This window comes from Acanthaster planci, linkage group LG01 (genome assembly GCF_054643075.1).
Source record: "Acanthaster planci isolate LZ-2023a linkage group LG01, COTS_SCS, whole genome shotgun sequence".
NCBI classification, from domain to species: domain Eukaryota; kingdom Metazoa; phylum Echinodermata; class Asteroidea; order Valvatida; family Acanthasteridae; genus Acanthaster; species Acanthaster planci.
Window position 1 is genome coordinate 4,642,419 of NC_141777.1, and position 27,172 is coordinate 4,669,590.

At 39.4% G+C, this 27,172-nt stretch overlaps 1 protein-coding gene across 9 annotated transcripts in view; it reads left to right on the forward strand.

The window, feature by feature from the left end:
- LOC110988084 (synaptotagmin-16-like) overlaps nt 1-27,172 on the forward strand; it is a 53,356-nt gene that overhangs the window by 692 nt on the left and 25,492 nt on the right. Inside the window, exons 1-5 of one of the 9 annotated variants that reach the window (XM_087142835.1) lie at nt 5,493-5,606; nt 7,261-7,377; nt 7,882-7,913; nt 11,691-11,858; nt 14,316-14,474. In XM_087142835.1, coding sequence (XP_086998961.1) covers nt 11,732-11,858; nt 14,316-14,474 — 286 coding nt within the window. In that variant the 5' untranslated portion in view covers nt 5,493-5,606; nt 7,261-7,377; nt 7,882-7,913; nt 11,691-11,731. Of the gene's footprint in view, nt 1-5,492; nt 5,607-7,260; nt 7,378-7,881; nt 7,914-11,690; nt 11,859-14,315; nt 14,475-22,128; nt 22,734-24,221; nt 24,321-26,565; nt 27,029-27,172 lie in introns of those variants that run through there. The other 8 variants (XM_087142801.1, XM_087142703.1, XM_087142652.1 and 5 more) reach the window with 8 other exon arrangements.

Sequence of the window (27,172 nt, forward strand, 5' to 3'; positions counted from 1 at the left end):
TTGTCAGGTTGTTTGTTATCACATCCTGGCGGCTGTCATTGCCGATTAAAAGTGATTCCTTGTTTAACATCACTCAAAGTTATATTTTTGGGCCGGGGGGGGGGAACCTTTGATACTTGACATTTCAATTTCGTATGTTTCAGTACCTGGAGAAGTTGAATCCTTTATTCTTGACCAGCTTTGGTGGGTTTGAATGTACGTACATACGTATACATGTAGGCCCTACATTGAAACGCGAACAGCGTGTGATTGACCGTACACTGCTTGACTCAATCGGTCATGGTTGAGCCTTGAATGCAAGACTAGAGAATTAGAAAAAACACACAAGACCATTTTTGTGGTGCAGACACATCTGCAAGGTTGAAAAGGGCTGAAAATTTGTTAAAAAGTTGGAAACACATGTACAAATATCATAAAAAGTCGGGGCGGTAGGGAAAATCCAGTCGGGCAGTGATGTAAACAAGGATTTAATTTTAATTGGCCAGTAACATTTTAAGGGAAAATTTGTGTAGTATGGAGCTCTATCCAAATTCTGTTTGCTACATGTACATGTACATGAATACCTCAATATTTTTCCTGTTGAACTTGACTCTTTAGATCATGCTATTGATTTCAGGTTTCTAGAAATAGCCTAATACCAATAGATACATGTAACTGTAGGGAAAAATTAATGACATCTGTACGCAGAATTCTTTCCCCACTTTTTTCCATGTATTTGGTAATAGGACTAGGGACACCACACCTGTAAGTTCAACTAGGTTAGATACTTTTACTCAGTTTTTTAAAACTTTACACAGCCTGTTTATATGAAAACTAACAGCTGAGTAGTCTTTGGTCACCTACTTTGGTGCTTTTGCCTCAACCTTTTGTGGAGGTTGTAGAGAGGAAAAGTGCAATTCCTGCCATGTCTGGCAGTTAAAGGGGATGAGGATGGAATTGGAGAGGTGTCTGTATTTAAGCAAAAGTAAGAACTGCCACTTTAATGCATAATATTGGTGCTCGGTAACACATGGTCGGTCATTGCAAAAATGTCGCAAATAATGAAGTTTCTAGGTACAGTGCTTTATGTACATGTACTGGTACATATGTACGTATGGTACAATTTTAAAATTTAAGAGATTGTAACCATGGTAACAGGTCAATGTGGCTTATGAATAGTTTTAGTTATGGCAGAGAGTAAGAGTTAAACATGGGTAAAAATTTTGGATTTTTCATGGTGTGCATGCATTCCTCCAGGAAGGTAGGGCATTTGGGAACTCGGAAGCATCGAGGGAAGGTCTCAGATGGGAAAAAGACATGCTAAAGTGCTTCTTAGATATCCCTTATTACAATGTAGGTGCCGGTCGTTTGCCTCTTAGCAGAGGCAGTACAACAGACCCCATGGACATTGGTTGTATAATTTGAAGCCTTCCAGGGGCATATGGGTAACAAAACAAATATTTGCTTTCTGGAAATAAAACTTAGGATTGAAACAGGGAGAAGACAAAGAAGGAATTAAATTTTACAGGAGGAAAACCTTGCAAGGATACTTCAGGAGAAACCTGTGGGATCAGGTAGGGACTGAAAAACCCAATCCACATGTTGGCCTGGATGGTAGCGGTACTTGAACCTTGGGTTGCAGGTGGAAGGCAAGGAAAGAAACACTGTACCCTGAGCTATAGGTTGCCCGTCTTAAATTAGAACTGGAAAGAACTTGGTCCTGACTCCCCATAAAGAAAAAAAAAACAAATTTGAATTGTATCGGTATACAGCCCAGAAATCAGGCCATGGATGAATGATCTTATGGGGCTAAAGAACGTACTGTATAAGGAGCCAAAACATTGCACTCTGTAGATGTGGTAAGGTTGGTTGTTGCTTTGTTAAGCCATGGGTTTGCTTTTGGGTTTTAATACAAGCCCTGTGGACCATATCGCTACAAACAAGCAGGGGTTGAAATTGACGGTGGTCTGCTGGTCCGAGGCCAGTAGAAAAGTCAGCAGACCAGCTGATCTAATAAAACTGGCGGTCTAGTGGGCCAGCACAAAATGTACTTAACAAACTTCATAAAATATTGAACTGAAAAAAAGATTTGTGTACCCGAATTAGTAGTGTTATGGATTCCGGTTATATTTTTGAGCGCTGCGATCCAAATTGTAGTTTTGTCACATGTGCACACCACTCGCTGTGCTAACAGGCATTTACAAAATGAGTGGATTAGACTTATGACTTTGGTTTCACAGGTCTCAGTCATTTTGAAAGCAGTGTCCGAAACCACATGTTCCAGACCTGACTGGAACCAGTGAAACAGAAGTCTAAGCCTAATCCATAGTCTAATCCTAAGCCTAATCATGGGCTCAACCAATTTTGAAGTGGATTCAATCCTCTTGCAACCGTAACAACACCCTGGAAAGGACATAGAAGAAGTCACAGACAAGGAAGAAGACAGCGATTTCTTATTTGACCTCTGCTTACATGTATCACACATGTAGACGTTTGCAGCCACAGTTTACAGAATTTTGTCCGGTTCTGATAAGACCACCAAACTTTCAGCAGGACCAGTGCAAATTTGGAAGTACTGGTCCCGCTGGCTACCTGGAAAAAAAGGGTTAATTTCGACCCCTGGACAAGTGTACACAGAGTGAACAAACATGAGCAACGTTACAGTTTAAACTTGCTGTCATGGTACTCTTATTGTATTTTGCCTCTTGACCATGAGCATTGAGGATACATGTACATGTAGGTTTCCTGAAGAAGCATGAATCTTGGACTTTCAAAAACACAAAACTGCTTAAACTTGTCACAAACAAAATTGTTTCTCAGGCCAGAAGGTTAACAAAAAATTAGGAATTAAAAAGGAATGTTTCTTCAATAATATAGCACCATAAGGCCATGGACTCAACGTTTCATGAGATACCAGGTAGAAGCTGCTGTTCATGTAAGGAATTGTTGATGTTCTGTGCTGAAGCAGGAACTCATAGAGTCTGAATTTTGGCAAGTTTTTTTCAATAAATACATTAAGCTGACAAACTGCTGTGTTGCTACAAGATTTAGTATAGTGGACTAGCGTATACATGTACACATGCATGTATTTTCTGACTCAATTTTATCAAAGGTTTACCAACATATATGTACATGTATGTACGTACGTAAGTCTTAGACAACATGTGTCTTGTGATTATGCATAAATGTACATGTACAAGCATGTCACGTATGTACATGTTCTCTCCTTTTCCCATTTCTGACCATTTAAATGAACGCGTTTTGGGGACATTAAGGTGATGTATTTCCATAATTTCCATACCCTGCACAACTACATGTAGTTGAGCCAATTTGTAAGTTTCCCAAGGGGTGTACCTTTGTTACAATGCTTGTTTCTTGTCATCCCTAACTTTGTTGCAGTTTGTAGGCAAGTACATGCCTCGCGAAAACCCTCTACATCCAATCTACATACATGTACATGTACTGTACATCATGTAGCCTCCCCCTACAACACATTTTCTCTGTCTTTGGAAGAAGTCATGAGATTGCATTATACAGTGTAGTTGAAGGAAACTGTTCTCAATTTTGTTTTCTGGGAAGGAAATTCTCTTCATCTGCATAGATTTCCCTCACGTCTTGCCCCTTACCAACAGAAATTTCCACAATTTTCCTGATGATCAGGGTCACATTTCACTGCACTGCTACATGTATATACATGTTATTTACAACTTCCAGGTCTGTTTCACTTAGACCATAAACTGTAAGCATAGCAAACACAACATTCTGTAGAGGCTTAATTTATTGCAAAAGTATTGATACAAATGGCCATGCAAAGGTGTACACTTCCCTGTGTGTTGAAGTGGTAAGATATTAAGTGTCATCGCATATGCTCCTGTTTATTTTGTTTTTCTAAGCTCAGAGTGAAATGTTTGCACCGTGAAATTTGCCCCTGGTCTTTAAAAATTCATGAGTTCCACATTTACCTTGTTTGTACATACATTTACATTATGTAAAGCCTCCTGTCCTGAACACTTAGGTTTTGAAATGCCCTAGTTGAACGCAGAGCTGACTACCACTAATGACACTAAAGCTATACATCAATTAAATCATGATTACGTGACTGTACTAGGAGTATTATGATTCCTGAAAAGTGCATTTGTTTTACACACATGTACGTTAGGTATCTTGTTGCTTCATTCCATGCCAGGTTTTGTCAATGGGCCTTTCATGCATTACAATGCGTCAAATTGATTGTGAAGGGCACAGTGTTACCATTGAGAAAAAGCTTAGATCACACTGTGTACGGTGTGTACATGTACATGTACAGTATGCATACAGGTGTACATTGTACTGGTACATGTAATTTTTAATGTAGTTGAATGCATGGACACATGCTCTGCAACAGCCAGACGTACCATATATTTGATACTAGATCACTGCCTGCATGTTTTGTCAGCTCCACCGCTAGTTACAACTTACAGTGTACTGGTAGTTGTGATGATGTCTGTTGTGTTTCTTAGAGTACTCATATGACACATTAGTGTGTTTGATGTGTGGGTAGGCATTAAAGTGCAGTGTATATGTACATGCACATGTGTGAGTAGAAATAAATCCAGGAGGCTCCAGTCATTTGTAATTGTATGCTTCTTGTTTAGAATTTTCTTACTCGGTATATATATGTGCACAATGTACAAACATGCATACAAGTAGGTGCGGATTAAAATGAGCATCAATGGTGTTCTGGAATGAAACTACATACATGTACATGTAATTAGTTGGAATACATGCAACTCCTACTGGTAAGACAAGGTCACATAAGTCCCTAATTAATTAGGTCTCATACGTGTGTAAAAAGTGTGCTCTCCATTTTAAGAAAAATGGTGGACGTACATGGAAGGTACATGTACTTTAAAATATTCATTATTTTGTATTGAAATGATTGGTAATTACATGTAATTTGAATGTGTGAACTCAGTGATAATGTCAGTTAATAAGTGGCTATGTCAGAATTCATGCTGTACTTGTTGAAACCATTAAATGCAAGTCATGAAATGTACATTTACATGTACATGTACGGTACCATAATGTGCCAAAGTTGTTTTCATTAACCTGCTTACTGGAGCACACATGTACATGTATGTATGCAAAGATGCATTCTTAAACTAGTTTTGACTGTCTGATGTGAATTGTTTCAGCAAAAGGAGGGTTTAATACTTTTGTCATTTGCCTAGCAAACCCAAATTGTTGCTGCTCATTTCAGTTGTCTAATGCCTCCCGAATCTTGTTGAATCCACCACCAGGGTACTTAAAATTGCTCCATTTCGATGGATTAAGGAATATAGAGAGCCAAGTGCATCATATTTTGTGGAAGTACAGTATTTGTGCATATTACTGCATTTATGTAAACGTGAAGATCGAGATTTATGCAGTCCCCTGCTATTCTAAAATTGGCAGTTACACATTAATTACAGGTTGTGTACTGTCTGTGAATGGTTGTAGATGTTGTAAATTGTTTATCACTTTCCTTTCTACAGGAGAACAGCTGCACATCTAACAGGGACTCCCCGGCACAGACCTAGAGTTTATCGCATTCAGTTTGAGTCTGTTTATATCATAATTTGAAATGGCAGATCTGACCTTGGCCGGCAGTAAGAGTTTTTCTTTTTATCAACCCTGCCTACTCCCTGTCTGTTCTGAGGTTGGCAGTCAGAGGTGAATTTCATTGAGTTGCTGGACAGACGATACAGCACACATAGAAAAATTGGTCAACCCTTTTCCCCCCCAATTATCTGAAAACCCATTAATGTGGGAAAGTTTCTGGGAGCAAAAAATGTAGTCAGCAAAAGGTGTGCTCACCTTCAGCCACTCCATGAAATTGTCACAAATTTTGATGTGCTTACAAGCTGGTTCTGTTACCAGAACTATTTATAAGGTGGAGGCATGCTTTTAACACCAAGGCTTGTTTCATGGTGGAGGGTACACATAGCCTTGCCCTTAATTGTTATAATTAATCAAGGAAATATTGTTTTATTTTAAATCCCTTGCGATCTCATTATAAGTGAAGCATAGTGGTCTGGGAAGTTTGGGAACCCGTGCATGTTGCATATTAACGATTATTTCAACAGCAATCTTGAGTGGGTTTCAAGTGGTCCTATTGACCGAAAGCTTAGGAAATTTTTTTAGTATTATTATTCTATTTGTCAACATTTTTACTTTGACTTGGCTCTGTGAGGTGATGAATATTCATCATTCAAGTTTTGTGTAACATGGCGACTGAAATATTACTGGTTGTGTGAAGAGAAAACACCAGTGACGGGGCAATGAAATATCAATGCTTGCAATTGATTGGCTGTTGGATACCATCACTTCAAGCCGTTCAAGGTTGCTGTTGATTTATGAACCGAAATACTGGGGCACACAAGACTGTTTTTAAGAATCACAGTCAGGTTTTCCTTTTCTGGATTCAAAGGGAAAGCTTTGCAACATCTTTTGCACTGCCACACTGTTCTGCACATTGCTGTACACAACAGCATATGCTTTAGTTCCTTCCAGGACTGTAGTATCCCATAACTGAGTTTCCTTCAGATGTTTGTTCCCACTTGTCAATGTTACTACTCTGAGCCAAATAAACCTGACTCCTGAAAATTGTACTGGTAAAACGCATTTTGACAGCCAGGGTACTTTTTAAAAAACAGCCAAAAGCTGTACTACACCGACTCTTGCAACTTGTACAAGACTTGCACAATGTTTGCACAGTATTTTTTCGCTGCAGCCTCACATATGGAGTGCTACCGGTATTTGCTATAACAGACTGTTTGCAGCAGTTAAGTTCAAGTTGAACACACAGTCTGCCTCAGACGTTGTTTGTGTTCAAAACAAGCATTCGGAAGTGATGAGAAAGATGAGACTTGCCTCTACAGAATCTGCTGACATTTTTGTGTTGAAACACTGAATGGCAGTGTAAAATTGCCGCATCACGTACACATAGGCGCAGTTCGAGTTTCTTACATACATGTATTTCATACAGATGTCACAAGTCATATACACTGAACTGTTCTGGAACTGGATCTCAGTCTTGTTCTGAGAGGGCCTCATTATTTTGATGAGGACATTTGCTATTATTGATCATGGATCGGTATTACAATGTACATGTAGCTTCAGAAGTAACTGCAGTAGTTGGCAGGATTCAGAGGTGTGTAGATTACATGTACATCACAAACTGTAAAGTTGTTTGGTCTTTTGTTGGAAACATTCTACATTTTCATCTAACCCATTGCTGACTGTACATGTACATCTCATCAGCTGTCAGAAGCAGGTGATTGGGACATAGACACCACACCCTGTGATTCTATTGTGCTTCGGGCACTGCACAACTTCTCTCTCTATCCAGTTTGACTCCCGTTCTCGTCAAAATGAATTGTGAGTTTTAGCAAATTCATCAACAGTCACTTTGTTGATTTCTACATCCAGGCCTTGCATTTTCTTCTTTGCTCGAATGGTTCGCATGATGAGTCTGTCAACTTCTGCTTGAGAAATTATCAACTTTTTGTACTTCTAAAAGAGTTTTAAAAATAGGCATTTTAATAAAATAAAAGCAACACTTTATGAACTAAATTCTGAATTTTTTATGAAATTGAAGCTTTTTGTTTTTACTATAAACTGTTAGATACATTATTAGGATTCATGATTACCAGTATTTGCTGAAATATGTTGACATTTATCCCCTAAACCTCTTCTTTTTCCCAAAAAGACATTATTATTATTAATAACTTTTTTCACAAATAATGGTTGTGGTAAATTTTCACCTTCACCATTTAAATTGATGTTTAATTCTACACAGAAATATTTCTATTTTTTCCCCTGCTTTCTTGCTAAAAACCTTCTCTCCTGTCTTGCTTTCGATCATTCTGAAAATGTGAACAGGTTTGTCGTCTTTGACTAGGAGGCTGACTATGGTGAATAAACTGCATGGTTGTTAGACATTGGATGTTTGTGTGGATCACTAGTGTGCCGAGTGCAGCATGGTGCTTAAAAAGTATAATGTAGAAAAAAACAAAAAAGCAGTCATTCCAGTTTTTATGTTTGCTATGCTTTGGATTTGTCCCTTTTGTGTTCACATCTCATGAAAATGATAAATATACACCAAATGTCCCAAACAAAAGAATCCATTTTTCCTTTCTCACTATGACATTCACGCAGAGAGATTATTTGTGTTGATTCCACAAACGGAAATACCAGTGTGCTGACATTTAAATTTAATTCATTTGAAATAACCTGAAACATAATCTGTAATGTGATAAGCCTCATTTATCATCCGGTTTTATTGATGAGATTGTAAATTATTTTTTATTCAAATGATGTCTTGAATTCCTGGTACTGGTGCATCTGCTGTTTCACATTCAATGACTTTTTATTATTTCCGTAAGCTTATAGGAGCTACATGTAAATTACTCACAAAATCCTTTATTCACTGCTTCTCTTTCCCTTATGTTCATATTTTGCCAAAGTTATGCCAACTACAGTAGATATACTCAAATACTTATCTGCTGATATTTTATCGCGGTTGATGCTAAAATAAATAAAACTTATCAAAGACATCTTGTCATATGAATGGTCTGTATTTTATCAGTTAAATTCACACATAGTTCCAAAGATTCTGCAGATTCGTTTTTTTTTTCCTGCATTGATCAGAGATTGTGTGGCTATTGCAGTATCCTGTAAATTTACAAGTCACATGGAATATAAACTTCATTATTTTGTTGAAGACAACCTGCCCTGTTCTTTCGTATTGCAATATTATAATTTCAGACACACTCGGTTTGGCACTGTTGACATTGCAATACACGCATGCCTCACTCTCCGACAGAAATATGTCATGCTTGAGCGCTTGATTGATTCTGGAACATATTGCTCAGTAAAGAAGAAACATCTTTTTTATTAAAGTTGGCACAAAAAAGCATTACAGACAGTTCATACCAGTACATATCTTGACAATCTTAACGCTGCACAGTACAATTTCCAATATTCATTCTCACTTTTTTGTGCTTGACTTTTGATACATGTACGTGTAGATAATGAACATCTTACAAGTGAAGTGTTTCCTACTAGTTTCCTTGGTTTTTATAAATTGGACTATTTTCTTCCCCATTTGTGTAACATGGATTATTCCTAACTTACATTAAAAAGCATGTTTATATCAAGTAACATTAACGACATGTCCATACATATTTTAAAAAATGACGTTTCTGCATCAATGACTGTTAACACATTTATACTGTGTTCATTTGATACAGCTTGATGCTGATTAGCTGGACTAAAACATGCATTGCACATATTAGGTTGTTTGTTGTGTGTCCTATGATGTGTTGGATAGCTAAATAAATGGGTCATTCCATGAGGTTGGGGCGCAATATTTGACAGTGACCTTGTTATATGGGTAACTTTTACCACCTGTCATGACCTGTACTTTACTCTAAAATAACACGCCTTTGAATTCCACCTTGCAAGATGTATAACAATGTCAATTTGGAAACCACGTTTATGGAAATGGCCGTTTATTTTTCAAAAACCCATGTAGCGAATGACACCATCATAAATTGTGCCCCAACCTCATGGAATGACCCAAATGTGACCTGTGACACGTACATGTACTATACAGACATTCATGAAGCATGTTTATTTTATCTAGACTGTTTTGCATGTGCAAGCTATGCATGGCATGTATGTATTTGCTGGTCTGGTGTATGTTATGCTAGAAAATGCCTAGCACCTGCTATCCACTTTGCAATCAATTGACTGTTTTTTTGTTTCAATAATTTGCTTTCTTCTTGCCTGGAATGATTTAATTCCCTTGTAGAGTACTCAAGTAAGTAATACATATATGGGCCGTGTGCAGTCCTTTCCATCTGGTCTGCTACACTTTAATATCAAAATTTCACATAGATTTGAGGATGGAAGTTGACAAACCAATTCCCAAGTCGAAGACGGGGGAACTAGTTTTGCTAACTTCCAACATGTCCAATACCAAGGGAAGCTAAAATTGACTATCCACCAGAAATAAACCACGTTATATTTATTTGACCATACCTCAGACATTTGCCATTAAAATTTTGGCAATAAGGGAAAGGCCACATATGCATGTACGTTCCGGTACCTATGCACATGTAGTAGTCTGATCATTTATGGTGTGCTTACAGCATACATGTGGCCACATGTAGGGTGATGATCACCGTGTGCGCCATTCCCAGGGAATATGCACGGATCCTTGTCTTGTGCACGGATCCTTGCTTTCGCTTCTGGTACATTATAGCAAACATAGTGACTGGTACATGATGACGAATGGATCAGTGAAAGGTCTGCTCTTGATCATGAATATGTATGAGGTATGGTAAAATACGCCCTCAATGTATTGGTTTATGTACATGTACTAATATACTGTACATGTATATTCTTCAGGGAACAAGCAGGCAAAACCCAAGCATCATTGAGTCTCAAGATTGTCCATAATTACATTACTTGTACTCAATCTAGTACCATTGGAAGAAATGCATTAATTCTTTTTATTCTTACTTCCAGTTTCAGTTTTGCGTGTTTTGGGGACATGTTTTTGGAACTGATTTACAAGTTGGCCAGTTTTGCAGATACCACCCTATGTTTGAACTAGTTTACCCCATGGTTATATGCAGCCTCCTTTTCAGTATGTAATCCATACTCCATACATGTACGTGTAGACCAGTGAACAAGATCACTCCTGGAAGCAGTATGTCTGGTATCCGTACTTCTTCCTATCATTCCTTTACATTCCAGTCTCCTTTATTTTTAAACCAAATTTCAAGGGAATGATGTAGTTTTGCTTGCTTGTTCCTGTGTAATTGGTTTGAATGTAATGCATGCACTATTTGCATTGTTAAAATTCCACATGTCTTCTGTCTCATAACATTTGTGTTCCTCATTTTTGTGTACAACGGAGAAGTCCATCTGAACTGTGGAGTCTTTATATCAGTTCTTATTCCTTGAAAATGCACATTGCCTACATTCATCACCAAAAACTATTGTCGGCCAAAAATGTACCAATGAACATATTTTTGAAAAAGAAGAACCAGATGGACAGAGTTTTGAGAAATTCAGTGGCCAATTGTAATTCATGTTCTGAGGACTACATGTCCCTTTGACCTCCATGCAGTGCTTCTTAAAAAACTAAACTGAATTTTATACTAATTCTATTTCTGAGTTTACATGTGACTAACCTTTAACAAAGATGTCAACAAGCATTGTTAAGAAAAGCAAAGTTCTGTTGCCGTGATTCTTGGTTTCTTGAATTTGACTTATGCCAGTTACATTGTGGTTGTCAAATTATGTACAAAGGAACAGTCGTCCTGAATTGCAAAGAAGCCAAATTTTGAAAAATCGGTTTGAAAAATATTTAGAACCTCAACTCTCTGACTTCACAAGTTTCCGTGTACTCACACTGGTCTGAATTAAGGCAGCTTTCTGAACAAATATTTTGTAAAACAATCACTTGCTGCCATTTTTCAGAAAAAAAAAAATCTGCGTCCAAACCTTTCTGATCTTGGATATCCCACCCATGTCAAGTTTTAGTTCGTTTTCTGTTTTTTGGATCTTTTTAATTATCCTCTAGCTGTAAACTAACTTGACTTGTCAATGTCAGCTCCTCCCCGTAACCTTGGCATTTTTACCTTCCTCCCCACCTCTCTCTCCCTGCCTCCTGACAGTTCCTTCGGCTGCTATCATCTTCATCTCCGTCATCGCCGGGATGTTGCTCCTGCTCCTCCTCTTCTGCATGTACCTCAACAAGATGGCCTGCTTTGCCAACTGCGGAGGCTGCGACTGCTTTGAGGAGAAGAAAGAATCCAAGAAGAAGGAGGGGAAATCTCAGCTCGGTAAGTGTGCATTAGGGTGTCATGAGATTCTAAATGGGTATGGTTCAGACAGAAGGCTAGTTTTCAGCTACTGGTAGCTAGCTCCTATCTGATTCATGAACTCAGGTGGGGTTCTATAGAGCTAAGCAATGTAGTCCAACATGTTTTCAGTCATACAATGATTGTAACCTTGGAGCTGGAGTTAAATTGGAGCTAAGCATCCTCGGGATTGTTTCCTATCACCCCCATCCCATGCTTTATACGTGATACAGGCTGCAGAAGGCAGATATCCGTGCATTGCGTCGTATACATTATGTTTCTAATGAATGGATTGCCAGATACTTCTTGGATATCCCTTCATTTTCTTCCTTGGAGTTGGACCAGTCAGGGCATGCAGTGTTTTTGTGAGGTTTGCAAGGACTGGCTTTCCATGTTTGACAAAAATTATACTAGATTGTTTTGAATGTTGAGTCCAAAAATTCTAGTAATGACAGACAGTTCAAGAGATGCAAGGCCAGCTGCATTGAAATGACAGCAAACAGTGTACAGTAAGTTGTAAAACAAACACTGCTGAGCAGAAAGTGAAACTAGCCCCACACTGTTTCCAGGATAGAACGGAAGCTTTCCAGCTCTGGAGATAGCCCTCCATCTGAACAATCTTTGAGGAGTTAGAGGAGGGGCATTAGTTTATCCCGCCCCCCCCTCCAAATTTTGAATCGGGTAAAAGGGATATTTCAAAGATTTGGTTGATATGGTTAAGCAAGTTGTAAACTTTGCAGTATGTCCAGTTTGCCCAATAGCCAGTTAACGTTGGATTTAGTTAACCCGAAAAAACTGCAGGGGGTGGGTTTTTTAACGTGCAGGTTCTTCAACCTTGTAATTGTGCTTTGACCCATCCAAGCATGACCTGTGAAAATGTTAACCGCAGAAAGGAAAAAAGGAATTCTTAAATGAGTGCACGCATCCTCCGCGAAACAAATAAGTGGTTAAAAAGTCTACATATTCCCCCCAAACTTCTGAAAGTCAGGGCTTCACAAACAAACTTTTCAGTTTTTTTTAATTAAACTTACCTGTCCAATTAAAATTTCCCTCTTTTAAACAGCAGTCTTGTTTGTAATAACTTCTATATGTGCTAGGAGTTGAGTCACTGATTATATTCTCTCATTGATCTATGGGCAGATGGGACCTAGTGTATATTCCTCTTTTTTGTGGGCATAGGCTTAGGCTCTGTGCATAGTACATGTATTTACTCTATAGGAAAACCTTGAACTCTTAATCAATGGGCTCTGAGGTGGACCAAGAGAGGGTGCAGTTTTCCCAGCAATGGAGGCTCCTTTGGTAGTCTGCGCATCATTGGTTCACAAACGACTATGAAATGCAATCGTTTCAGTCGCATCACTACCAACAAAATGAACACTCCTGACCAACAAGGCTCTTATCAACTCATGAGGGGGTGCTTCTGCTGAAGGCAGATAAATGGATTAAAGTATGAGAAAGAATGTGTTAAATAGGCACAATAACAACAACTTCACAAGTCATTAGTGGTGATCGTTATGCCATTAAATAACAAATTCTCAGTTACTTAATGCAAAACTTAGCGTTAGTATTTAGTTAACAATGTTCTGTTGCTAACCAGATGCTTACATGTACCTTTTGCAGTATTGGCTGATCGTGGGAAACTGTGTGGTCATGTGGTACTTTGACATCTTTTGCTCAGACTCCATCCATACCGAGCAGAAACAAGAGAGGCCGTGGTTTGGCCTCCAGTACATGTAGCACTGATTTTTAACTTTGGTTGACACACTGTGTGAAAATACATTTGGTTTGGGGCATGCTGAACATGCAGGACAGATTATTGCTAAAATGAATGATCTTTGCATGTGCACCTTGCACGTGCACGTGCAAGTTGAATGCCTTCCAACCAACCTGCTTTGTCTTCGCCAGTGAGGGCTCACTTCAACTTGGTGGAGGATTTAAATTAGTTTGTCCTTTCCCCTTAGCATAAAGGTCCCCTACACCCGAACCCAAGGTTTCCTGCCAATTCTGAATCCCCACACCAGCACAGAATCCAACACCTTCATGCCCCAGTGCACGCGCAGCAGTTACACAACCCGCGAATCCTGTGTCACACACCATTACCGGATTACCTTTATAACCCAGTTCTCCACTCGAGTCCGGCACACTCTACTGAGGACGGCCAGAGTATCCTGGCCAAAACATCGGGTTAACGCTCACTGGTTCTTCTAAGAACCACACCTCTTCCAAGCAAAGATATTGATTCCGTGGTGTACCCGCAAGCCTACATCTCTTTTGTGCAAGTGAAACTCAATTCCAAGGAACCATTCTGCAACCAAAACATGACAAAACACGTGAAAAAGCAATGTTTCCTATTAAACGTTTTCATCAATTGTAGATTAATGAGCCATCCTTTTGCTAATTGTTCCTCTTGTCATGTTTATTACATTCTGCTCATCTTAGGCGAGAGTTACGGCTATGAGGATGATGATTCATCCTCCGACAGCGACCATGAGATGCTGCTTCGCTATGAGCACTTTATCAACACCTCCAACGGAATCAAAGGAGGTCGGCCGGGCAGCTTCAAGGTCAAGAGCTCAGGCACGCTGGCGAGTGTTAGAGGTAAGGGCCAATGTCTGCTTCATTTTCCAACTGTGTGAATTCAATTCACAAGCAGCCTTGCCATTGGCTGATCTTAGGGAGGGGGGGCCAATGGGAGGGGGACAGAATTGTTTTTGTTGACAAAGGCAATTTTGGGGATCATTTGATTTCCCTTCCAAGAGCATGTAAATATCCCCAAGATGTAGCCCCATCCCTCTGAAAAGCCATTGAAAGTTACATAATTTTGCCAATATTTAGGGCCCCTCAAAAAAAGTTACCCCTCAAAAATCTGGTGCTGCATCCACCCTTGATCCTTGGAACTGGTTTTGCCTGGTGAATTCGTTCTACCAGTAGTTACCTAAACCACTTTCTGCCTGGTGGAGTTTGCGTATGTGGGACGAGTTGCCGGGCGATTTTTCATGATTTTCCGTTTTTAAAATTGTAAAAAAAATTTATATATTCATTTATTGGACGCTTACACACTCGTGATGCAGTTAGGCCTACTGCCCAGTAAAGAGAGCCCAGATTGCGCGGTGTTGTGTAATTTCCTTTGTTCCCAAAATTGGCCTATTGTGTTGCTGAATGGCAGTGGTGTCTTTACAAATGCGGCCAGATTAGTGTGCAGCAGTATTGTGTTGCTCATGGCTGGAGTGCTGGAGCACTTTTGTCCCTGCTGCTAATTCGCCGGCACTGAATGCCGCAAACAGTGTGTTATACTGTTTCAAAACTGATGGATTACCTCTGAAAAAGCCACATTTTTGGCACTTCCCAGCAGCTTGGTCTTTTGTTCCAAGCTTGCTCTTTTGTTACAAGGTCCAATTTCCTTTGTCCAATTTCGGGCACCCCGGCCATGCATATAAAGCTAATGACTTCATACTTTTGCTGAGTTCATGTTTGATTTGATATTTGTCACTGTCAAGGCTTTTGATGTTTGTGCCAAAAGCAAGATGTTTTGGGTACGTTTCATGAGAGGGAGAGAGGAATAAACGTGCGGTTAGGTGTACGGTTATGTTTGCATAAATATAGTCTGTCCTATATGTGTGGGGTTTTTAATGTATGCGTAAGATACCCAGAGTGGTGGGAACCTCCTCTGATCGAGTGTCATAGAACACTCCTTGCACATATCAATAGAAATCCATTGATTGAGTGAAACTGAGTGAAGACACCGAGACTGAGAGAGTGGTGGTACTGAGAAGAACTAGACTTGAATCAAGTCTGACTTACATTGCTCTTTCCCAGTCAGCCATGCCTTCAGCCTGTATGCACTACATGGTCGTCGCGCTCGGCCCAGCAGCTCGCATAACCCTTATAAGGCACCCTCATTTGATAGTCTTATTGTACAACATGTGTCATATGTCACCAGTCAGTAAGTCCGACTTGACGAATAAGCCATCGGACCCCCAGTCGGTAATATGTAGTTATTCATAATTGCATATGAACGACATGATCTTGCAGAATGTACATGGAATTTCCATCAATCAAAGTAGTCAGACTTGTAGACTCGTTCATTATAATGCAGGTATGAATGACGTAAAAACAAGTCCGGCGATGTGATTGGCTGCTACCACATTTGGTAGATGAGCCCATTCGCTGTGTATAAACAGTTTGCAGATTTTTCAAGTCAGGATTTCTGAACTGAACTCACAGTAATAAGTGGACACAAGAGGGTGTGAAGCAAGTAACAGTGCGCAGTCTCGATGTGTATCCAAAGCATAAACGGAGACATCACAGAGATCCCGACTTGAGTCAAGTCTAGAGAAGAACCAATGCGTGAGCATATTGTCCAGAGTATCCTGGTTGAAACATTGATTTCTCACTCCCCAGTTCTTTTCCGAACCACCACTTTCATAGGAGAGATTGATTTCACACAGAGTACCCACAAACATTCGGTCTAGCTTCCACTATGCAAACTTTCAAATCTTACAAATCCATCTGTGCCTACTCCCCTCATTTTGTTTGGAACATCCCTGAATCCTTTACAATTCTTTACAATCCTTCTGCACAGCAAACCTGTGTAACATTCTTTAAAACCTGTTTATAAGGTATTTCTGGCAAATGCAAAAGCAGAGTAAATTTGGCATCATTTTGCAGCAAAATTTGTTTGAGTTGAAATGTGTTCAGATTTGCAGTGCAAATGCATACGTGTACCTCTACGTGGTCTGATGTCACAACGTTTGTTTATGCGCCAAGTATGGGGGTATGAACCAGCCTTGAACTTTCAAAGTACACCAAGATCTATGTAAAATGAGGGCAACTGGGTTGTGTATCCCTGGAGAATTCTGACAAACTGGTGAGGGTATGGCGTCCTGCTGCCAACAATTTTACAGTTTAAACAAAAGGATGATAGTTACAAGCATTATTGTAGTGAAGACCATTACCAGACCAGACGTAAACCAGCTACAAAAGCAGTAAGGAGACCAGTCACAAGACCAGTCACAAGACCAGTCACAAGACCAGTCACAAGACCAGTCACAGGACCAGTCACAGGACCAGTCACAGGACCAGTCACAAGACCAGTCACAAGACCAGTCACAAGACCAGTCACAAGACCAGTCACAGGACCAGTCACAGGACCAGTCACAAGACCAGTCACAAGACCAGTCACAGGACCAGTCACAAGACCAGTCACAGGACCAGTCACAGGACCAGTCACAAGACCGGTCACAGGACCAGTCACAAGACCAGTCACAAGACTAGTCATGAGACCAGTCAATAGTAAAGAAATCCTTTTGTTGCAGTTCATTTGAATACTTTGCGACTTTACCAGTAAGCTTAAGTCAGACTGGAGATCTTGTGTTTGTCTCGTGATAATCTCGTGGGATCTTGTAATGGTCTCAGTATGTCTTGACCACAACGCTGGTATGTACATGCATTTGTATGAACAGCGCAATGGTTTTGAAATATTATTTGGATGCTGTATCACTGTGCCAGTGAGGTATTCCACTCTGCTGAATGCATATCATGCATATGTAGAAAGCATAGGAGGTTGTTGACACCAGAGGATGTTCCCTGGGACAATTCTCAAACAAATCCTACATGCAACCCATCACCTGGTTGTGTTGGAATTTGATGGATTTACTCTAGGTTGCACAACTCAGCCAGCATTGCAGATACATGTATGTATGTCAGCGCACTTTACACACATTTAAAGACAGATTAACTGTGAACAGTCTACCCTGAAGTTTAACAGGACAAACCCATGATGTTAAAAAGGATAGTACATAACATATGTATGCATTAAGACACAATGCAAAGTACACTTAGCATAGGCCTGCAATCACCAACTGTCAATGTGTGCATTTCCAATAACATCCCTTTGAAAGTGCACATGGCCATGCATTGTGCATGTAAATATGTCAACTTCCAAAGTACACGGTAAAGTGTGTAAATATTGTCTGGGGGTTCTTTACTAGAAGCAGAGCTATGCATTCCCGTGCGATGCACAATGACGTGAGGTGCTGCTGTGCACCAGGCTGATGTATTTTAGCCTCTTTAAAAAGACATTATAGATGCTTTTTATTCATAGAGCAGCCACCCTTAGCCATTTTAGATATAAAGTCACTAACTGTACCACAATGCAGATACAAGTAGTTACCAAGGTTTTTTTTGTATAGAATTTCAATTGCTCTTCTGTGAGCTGAGATTCTTCACAAAGAAGACGAGGAAGTTTGATTTTCTTTTTAATTTTCATTTTTCTCTTGGACAAATCTTTCAGGAGGAGGGAAGTAAAAAAATTATCCTATTCTCAAGACTGAAGATGAACGCCAACCAAGAATCGATTATATTTATTAATCCATATAAAATGGGAAAAGCTTCCCCAGTGCACAAAGAAAATTGATAACTTCTGTTTAGAATTATTACTTTGAAAGTAAGGATGAGTGCTGATGACTTGCCCTATTTCATAATAAAGAGCTGTTTGTTTTTGAAGTATTTTTCATGTGCCTTGCAAGTTTTCTTGAAATAGATTGTCTCAATAAAAAACTTGTGTTCTTTCTGCTTACATGTAGCAATGCCTTGTTTGGATGGTAATTTGGCAACAAAGTTGGTTTTAGACTAGTATGCATACTGCAGTATTGGTTTTGGTCGCAATAGCCTTTCTTAGAAAATAGCAAGAATCTTACATGTATATTCTCTTTAAACAGATCAAAATTGGTTACTGAACGGAATGTGCTTTCTGTGTTTGATTTTTTCTTTACCTTTAAAAAAAAAAAGCCAAAGGCATTCTCGTGGAAACGATTGTAGACTGTCATGACAGTGAAAGCCTGTGCTCATATGGTAGGGGAGAGTTTTGGTTGTGTTTGCCGTGATTTGTGATATTAATGTTTCACTGAAACAGTTGCTCCAAAGGAGAGGCAGACCACTTATTGGTTTCTGTAGTTACCTACTGTAGTTATGCTTTCATTCAGTATCCACAGCTGGCTTCCTTTGAAAGGATTAAGAAAAAGATGGAAGCTTGCAGTAGGATTTGAAAAGTTGCCAAATTGGCAAATTCTGTAAGTTTGGGTTTCTTAGATCTTTAATGAAATCAAAAACCTTTACAGAGCAAACTTGGGCCTTTGTTTTTATTCATAATGGAAGAAATGCTAAGAAAATACAGAGTTGGTTGTTTACATAGCAGGTTTATTTCTTTAGAACCCCAAAATTGTATCAATAAAGAATGTACAGCAAAGCATCGTGGGATTGCTGTTCTTTTTTTAGCACTGGTGTTTGAAGTGTTTGTCTGCACTGCACTTTAATTCAGCATGATGTGCACAATAACTTTTTATTTTACACTTGTTGCACAACAGATCATGAATCACGTTTTATTTTACCGATAGTTAGGCAAAAGTTTAAAGAGGGGGGACATATTATTCAAATTCTTGTCACGAATTTGAAGCGAGTTATGGTAATTATATCTTGTCAAATGTGGACTTTTTCCTCATGGCTGGGTCTACCGGTATTTGTACCAGGATTTCGTCCGGATCTGGCCCATAAAAAATTGCTGAACTGACTACACTTCCATGCTGAGGGATTTTATATTTCAGTGCCGTCATTTTGGTGGCAATCCATCATTTATGCATCCCTGCTGTGAGAGGTACACCCATATTATTTCTGGTTGAATTGAGGAAATAAAGTCAGTCATTGGTGTAATACACTGCAACCCACCTTGCTGGATGTAAAACCTCCAGTCTTTCCAAGTAAAATTACACCGTAAACTTATCTTATCGACAAGATCTTCAATTTGACACTCAAAAAAACCATGAGGCCTCTACTGTTCTCTGTCAGTATGTTGAGTACATCCCCCAGGTTGGTTGGAACATTCTTAAAATTTATGCCAATGCCTTAGGTGTGATGTACTGCTTCTGAGCTGCAAGCTAACACAAATAAAAGACGGATTTGAAATATCAGTCTTTCTGTACTCTAGCTCAGGTGCTTCTCTTAGAATGTGGAGAACTGCATAATTTGACTCAGTGCCGTCTGGTGTGTTGAGTCTGCAAAATGTACATGTGCAGTGTATGTTAACTGAAGGTTTATTATTTTTGTAAAACAGGCTTGCTAAGGGATAACATTGGCCGTGTTACATGTATTAATAGACTGTATTTTACAATGTCCAGTTTTTTCTTGGATTTAATGCAATTATGCCGTTGTCAGTACATGTAGCTTTTTGTCGGAAATTTGTTGAGAGTTACTCATATTATTTAATGAGCAGTCACTAATTTGACTCTGTTCATAAATACATGTATGATATACACCTGTACTACATGTACATGTATGTACATGTAGGGACATTTTCATGAATGACGGAACATGCTTTAAACTTTTATGCTTTGATAGGTTTAACTTCCAGACCCTTCCTTGAATTTTTTGGTTCGTTGCCAGCGTGTTATGTTTTGGTCAGAAGAAGTGAGGCTGATGAAATCCTGTGGTTTTTTTTTGGTGTTGTCCTGTTTTGAATGGTGCCCATTCTGAGGCTGTCTTCACATTGCATTGTGGACAGAACAGAGGACAGAATTTTGTAAGAGCAAATCCCAGGGTAGTCACCACTCTGAATTAAGGATTGGACTCACAGATAAAGAGGAGATTTCATAAGAATTTGCATCTTAAGGGTGGCTTTTTGTGTCCTATGGGTCTTTCATATGGTACTGTGGTGTAGTGTGGTTCTGACGCTCCAAGGTGTGGCATGTAACATACATGTACATTAGCACCTTACAGCATGCAAGCCAGCTTGTTTCTCAAGTATTTCAGATGGCACAAGCTAGACTAGAAAGGTCAACCAGATCAGCAAAATCTTCCTTTTGAAATAAAATTCATGATTTGTTCTTATTTTAGTACCAAAGACATAAAAAGTCAACTAGATTTGAAACTTGCATTTTTTATTCTGAGCAACACGGCCCAATTTTTGGGAAATTACCTAAGCAAAAACAGCTTACCCACCAAAATGCTATGACATGTATATTGTTGTGACGAGTTCCCTGCTGATAAATTGCCAAGCAGTATCATCATTAAAAATCAATAAAATGTGACTTAAAGTTGATTTATTTGGCCAGTGTTAGTTGGATTGCACGGATCTTATCAAACCATTAGATCAAGGTTATTAGAATGTTGTGATCTAATCAAATCGTTAAAGTCACAACCATTGGAATGCTGTGATCTGATCAGACCATCAGATCACTACCATTAAAAGGTTGTGATCTAATCAAAGTATTAAAGCCCCAGCCATTGGAATGCTGCGATCTAATCAGACCATTTGATCACAACCACTGGAGTGTTGTAATGTAATTAGACCATTTGATCACAACCGTTAGAATGGTTGTAATGTAACAAAAGGAAAACCCATGAAAATGCTTACAGGAGGGGGAAAGTTCAACCTTCTCCTTTCTCCCAAAAAATATTAGAGGAAAGTACCTGGTAATTAAGTGTCAAAATTAGTAGAAATACAGATACGGTTAATTACTGTTTCTTTATGTATTTCCAATCATTTCACATTTGTCAAACATTGAAAAAATATTTTGGGTAAGCTTTCTCCCATATAATGTATTGCTGCCCTGCTGAAGATAGCTATTAGATGAGGTTCATGCATCTAGTGGTTATTTTTTTTTGGGGGGGGGCTTAGGAAGCAAGCATGACATGACCTGTTCTTGCTTAGAATTTATGCAACACTTTCAGATTTGTTCAATGTCATAAACCAGGTACATGGGGCTCCCTCTTCCCCTTTCTATTTTCTAACCTTCTTCTTGACTCGTGATTTGATGTGTTTCACTCCTTTGATTAATCTAGTTTTCCAATAAGTTAATTCTCTTGCCAAAATGCCAGCATTTCTTACCAGACTGAAACGTTGACTCCCATATGTGTGCCATGTTACTAATCCACTAACAACCAGGCCGATTGAACTAAAAAATACTAGCTCTACGTGTATATGAGTACATGAACGTGCCCATGAATGTTTTTTCCTGCGTCCTTGGTTTAATCAAGCAACCTAAACGTAAATTCAGTACATACCGGTAGGCTAGGCCTAGTAGGACTATGTTCATTGTGTCCATCGACTTTCTGGTTAGCTTCTTTATTTGGATATGGCAAGCATGAAAGAAGCTCTTATGAATAATGTATGAGGTGGTTTAGCGTTCGCTTCAGTAGTTGCCAGGAATAATGAGTTCTCGCCCTCAATAGTTTGGGCCTGGTGTACTGTGTTCCGCATTGTGGTTTTTACATTGTATCATGTGGGTAGCATCAGAGTACAGCCTGCCCTGCCACTGTGACAGTCCTGGTGCTGTTGTAAACACAAAGTAATTGAAGCAGTACATATGGTTAAACATAGTCGTGACTTGTAACTTTCATGCACTGAAAAGCATGCGCTAGTTCACACTTGGGACTGATGAAACCATCACTGCAAACAGTGCATAGGCTGTAGCCAACCCTACATTTCCGTACACACTGCCATGTTGGAATCACTGACGGGATGGATCACGGAAGTGGTCCAGTCCATGTCGTCCAACGATCAAAACGAGAGTCAACCCCCCAGTAACAACAACGAGACAAAAGGCATTGACAACCCTGCTCTAGAGTTGACGGAAGAGAGTGAGGGGGGGAATCGGGAAGAAAAGGCGGAGTTTGCTGTCTACAAGTGGGCGGGCAAGGAGGAAGAGTCTGTTGTGGACAAAACGGAGGAAACAGTTGCGAACAAGGAAGAGGTTTCTATGGGAAGCTGTGATGAAGCTAGCACTGGCTTAAACACTACCGATAATCCAGACCAGTATTATACATATAAGATACCCAAGTGGCTTGAGGCACCAACTAGTAACGGTAAGATGATTTGAAGCTTTGCATGCTGGATGAAACATGAGAAAGGGCTTCGCAGGTACACCACTCACCGGTTCTTTTTAGAACCACACCTCGTCCAAAAGAGATTGATTCCATGGTGTACCCGCAAACCCATTTCTCATCTGTGAGCAGTCAAGTTGGAGAAGTTAAGGAGGGGGAATAGTTTGATATACAACTTAGAAAACAGAAATTTCAAAAGTGGAACACCCAAAAATCCAAACAAAAAAGTATTTGTTACTGTAATCGCACCATGCATCAACCATTGCTTTAATAACTATACCGAGAAAAAACATGCCGTCGCTAGAGGGATTTTTTATACGTTATATTGAGATTTTTTTAAGCTGAATTTTAATCGTAAATTCAAGAAAGAGCATTGCTCATGGGTCGCCTTTCCTGAGAACCAGTTAAAAAAAATTTTTCAGTCGTTCAGGTCATTCAGTTTGCTGGCTTTGCAGATGGGGGAATCGGCGTCATAAAGCTTATGAAGCATAACAATGTTGACCACTAATGTTCATCGGCATGGCACTCACTTCTTTGTATTGTATCCTGCAACATGGTTCAGAAAAGGATCAAACTCTGCGTTAGGGATTGATAGGGACTGCATCTTGATGGCTACATAAAATTCAAGGCATATTATGGATGTCTCTGTGGACCAGTAAAATAAATGGGTCCTAAAAAAAATATGCCAGTTCATATTCCAAGAAAATTCTATGATGTTGGCTACACATGTAAGTTGAGACACTATCATGCTGACTTTTTGTACAACTCTGTGATGGTCATTTATGTCAGATTTGTTAAAAACAGCAATTTGGTACCTAGAATTTTTTTTACCGTGCAATAGTTTGTACATTTTGCCATGCACTTTGCACAGGCAGTGGGAGAACACATTCGTTTGGCAACAATTCAAGTACAACATATGTGGCACTGTTTTTATAGTCCTGTTTTTCGTCTGCGCTTGGCTTGGCACAGAGGATTTGTAAACATGTCTCTTCAATTTCTGCATGCAGTAGCGGGTGGCACGTACTCCTACCCGCTCTTCAGTGATTCCTATTGCTCTTGTACCCACACCAAGGCACAAACTAGTCCACAGAGGCTGAATGTTTCTGAAGCCTGCACGTGTCAGTGTACAACAGCTGGGCATTGTAACTGTACTTATTTTGTGACTTTGTCCAAGAATGTCAAAAAGGCAATGATGTAGAGAAAACTGTCATACAAATCCTCAACAAATGAATTGCAGGGCCAGTGTGAATAACGTCCAACTTAATAATATACTCTTGCTGTGGTATGGTATCGTTCAGAAGTCAGAATTTTTGTCTGACAACAATCCTATGCCTTGGACAAATTTACTGTGAATCAATAACTAGCATCAGCTGGTTAAACTGGGAATAGTTTTAAAGGGAAACTTTTTTTCACGTGTCCTGTGATCACATGTAAACTTTTGGCAAATAAATGAATTGCCCTTTGTTTCAGGCGAAAAACGACACCACGTGTCAGTTCTGCATAGTGTTAGTCTGAGCCCCCAACCCCAAACAGACATAATATGGTATGACAGCGAGGAGCCAGACCCTGGTATGCCCCCCGTTACAATTCTTAACAAATCAACGGTAATTAACAACAATTAATAACATAGTCATAACCTGTACACAAAGTCCACATAATGCTCTAGTTTTTTCATGGTGAAATTTTTTTGAATTGTGTAAACTTCATTTTTACCTTTTAATTTTTTCAGTTTTTCACTTGGAAACATTTTTGAATTTTGCTCACTGCAAACATTTGGGGATGAGACTTGTTCTTTCACTGACTGCCAGTTGCCATGTGCTAAAGGGAACCTTGAATTACAAGCAGAAAACTGAACTTTGCAAAATGTATATATCTCTAGCAGTGTTTGAGGCTGGTATTGCCATAACACTTACATGTAGTTTTAAAGATGGTACCAGTGGTATGCCTATGCATTTGCATTAGCGTAAACGAGGTTTTAAAGAACCCAGATTGAAATGTTGGAAAAAAAATGTAGGCCTTGACTGAGAATCACAAAAAGATGCCAGATGTTTTTATTTTTGTTGTTTTGTTTTGAGCCAAATGTAAACAACTTTAAAGTGGGGAATTACTGTAAAATTTGTTTTGTATATTACCCAGCATTAGTTCTGAAATTAATGTTTTAATATCTTTGCAATGTGGCACAGAGTAGCAACTTCCTAACCCATTGATAATAACTCTCCCTCTGGTAAATGATAATTACATGTAGTAATGATTTTCATTGACCAGTCCTTAGTTGTTCCTTGTAGAGTTCCTTGTATTAAAAGCAGAGTTTATTTAATCTGTGTCATTTTTCACGAATAATTTAATTGAAATATTAACATGCACATAGGACATGTCATTTAACCCCTTACTGCCAGTTCAACTGTCAAATTCCTTCAGAATTTCACAAATTTGCACAAGACGTCAAACAGGACAGTTTGAAGAAGTCAACTTTCTGCACGAAGTGGAACAGATTTATCTAACTTACCCCAGTTTCAGATAGGCGTTCAAGACTCATGCCGAACCAAATTAAAAGCAAATATTGAATTGAGTACGGCAAAAGTTCGACTTCTGAAACAATTAAGAGCGACGAGGCATAGTGGCAGGTGAAAGATTGACGCTTGGAGGCTTTCGGAAAGACAGCAAAGCGACTTCTTTTCAGATGTCACTCCTTTCGTGGGCCAAAGCCAATGCAAATGTATGTGTTAAGTTTGCCTGTCTGAAACCAAAATTTAATTGGATCAACCCGAGTCACTCTTACTTCTGTTTGATTCGGCGCGATCCCAGATCGCCTGTATGAAACAGGTGTAAGTGATTTCTTGTGATGGGTATGTAACTTAGTTCTGTGATCACCTCTCTAAAAACTTCTGTGCTTTTTGACTTAAAATTTTCTCAGTAACTCCCCACATCCTTTCCATGAATATTTTACACGGTTAAACCAAAATGGGAAACTAACAGAAACAGCCCAAAGGGCTGTATGTGCATGTATAGTTGAATTGGTAAAGGGCACAGCAGTCCAGCTGTGCATGTACTTGAACTTTTCTGTGAAGTATTTGAACTTTTCACAGAACTGTTCAGTTATGTATTAAATTCATTTTTGGAAGCATATTTAGCCAGTGGGTTCCAAGCACAATTTTCTTAGCCATGGAGGCTTGTTTGGTAGTCACTGCACGTCACTGGTGCACAAATGACTACCAACAAAATGAGCACTTCCGATCAACATGGCTCTTTTCAACCAATGAGGGGGTGCTTCTGCTCAAGTTGGATAGCAGGTTGTTAGGACAAATACACTTACCTATGCATGTACATGTACATGTATACATAATAACATGAGCTGGTGTTCTACAAATTTGATGCTGTGCATTTATATAAATGTACATGTGCAGTTACTTTCTGGTATCTGCCATTTTCTGTGTAAAGGATAATAGAGTGATCACAAGGTGCTCCTAGATATTCTCAAACTTTCTTTGACTCTCGAGGGGTTCTTACAGTAATTTGGTCCAGGTTTTTGACATGTACTGGTACTTTCACCTATTTACAGTCTCTGGGTTTGAATTTCAAGAGTTGCACTGGTTGCTATCTAAATGGTGTTACCATGGTGATATGGGGTGATGCAGTCCTTTTGACCGGTATCGGTTTAGTATTGGCCCCGAAATATTTGTTATTGTTCAGTTCCCTAGAACAACAGCTGTGAGAGATTAGTGAACAATAGGCAACAGAGACGAAGGTCAGACTCCTAGCTCCGGAGAGCACATTTTGCTCAATTGGTCACGTTTAAACACCCACAACACCAACCCCCAACTGTTAGTTTAGTGCTGATACAGTTGATGTAAACTTCTTGTGGCGCTATGGGAGTTGATATTGGTTGAAGGAGTTGTGAAGCTGAAAGAAATTTTCCAAGTTTTTTGGCTGTGGACGTATCGCTGATTTGAGGCATTCTTGGAAGACTTGTGCACGGACAGTCTTTGGTGCATCAGCTATGGCCTTTGATCGCTTCCGACAGTGGGCAGAGGAAAAGCTGAATGCTATCTTTGGTGATGAGGAGGATACCTTAAAGGCAGAGGAACCACCAGCAGAGACAGAAACGACCAGTCCAGATGAGAATAGTGGTGCCGCGCCCGATGACAAGGCTGCTGAAAATGACAGAAAGGGAATGACCTCCTTCCTGGGGCTGCCAGACTTTCTGTTGAAGAAGGGTGAAAGCATGAAAGATTTGGATAACAGTACGGATCATGACAGTGGAACGTGCATGTCTGAAGGTATAAATATGGAAAATGACTATTTACCGGTACATATCACAGCTATGTCATTGTTTGTAATTTTAGGTGCTAGTAACAGCCTTGGCGTGTAATAGATTGCATATATGTACATGAACCTTTCCAGGGAAATCAATATTTCAAGAT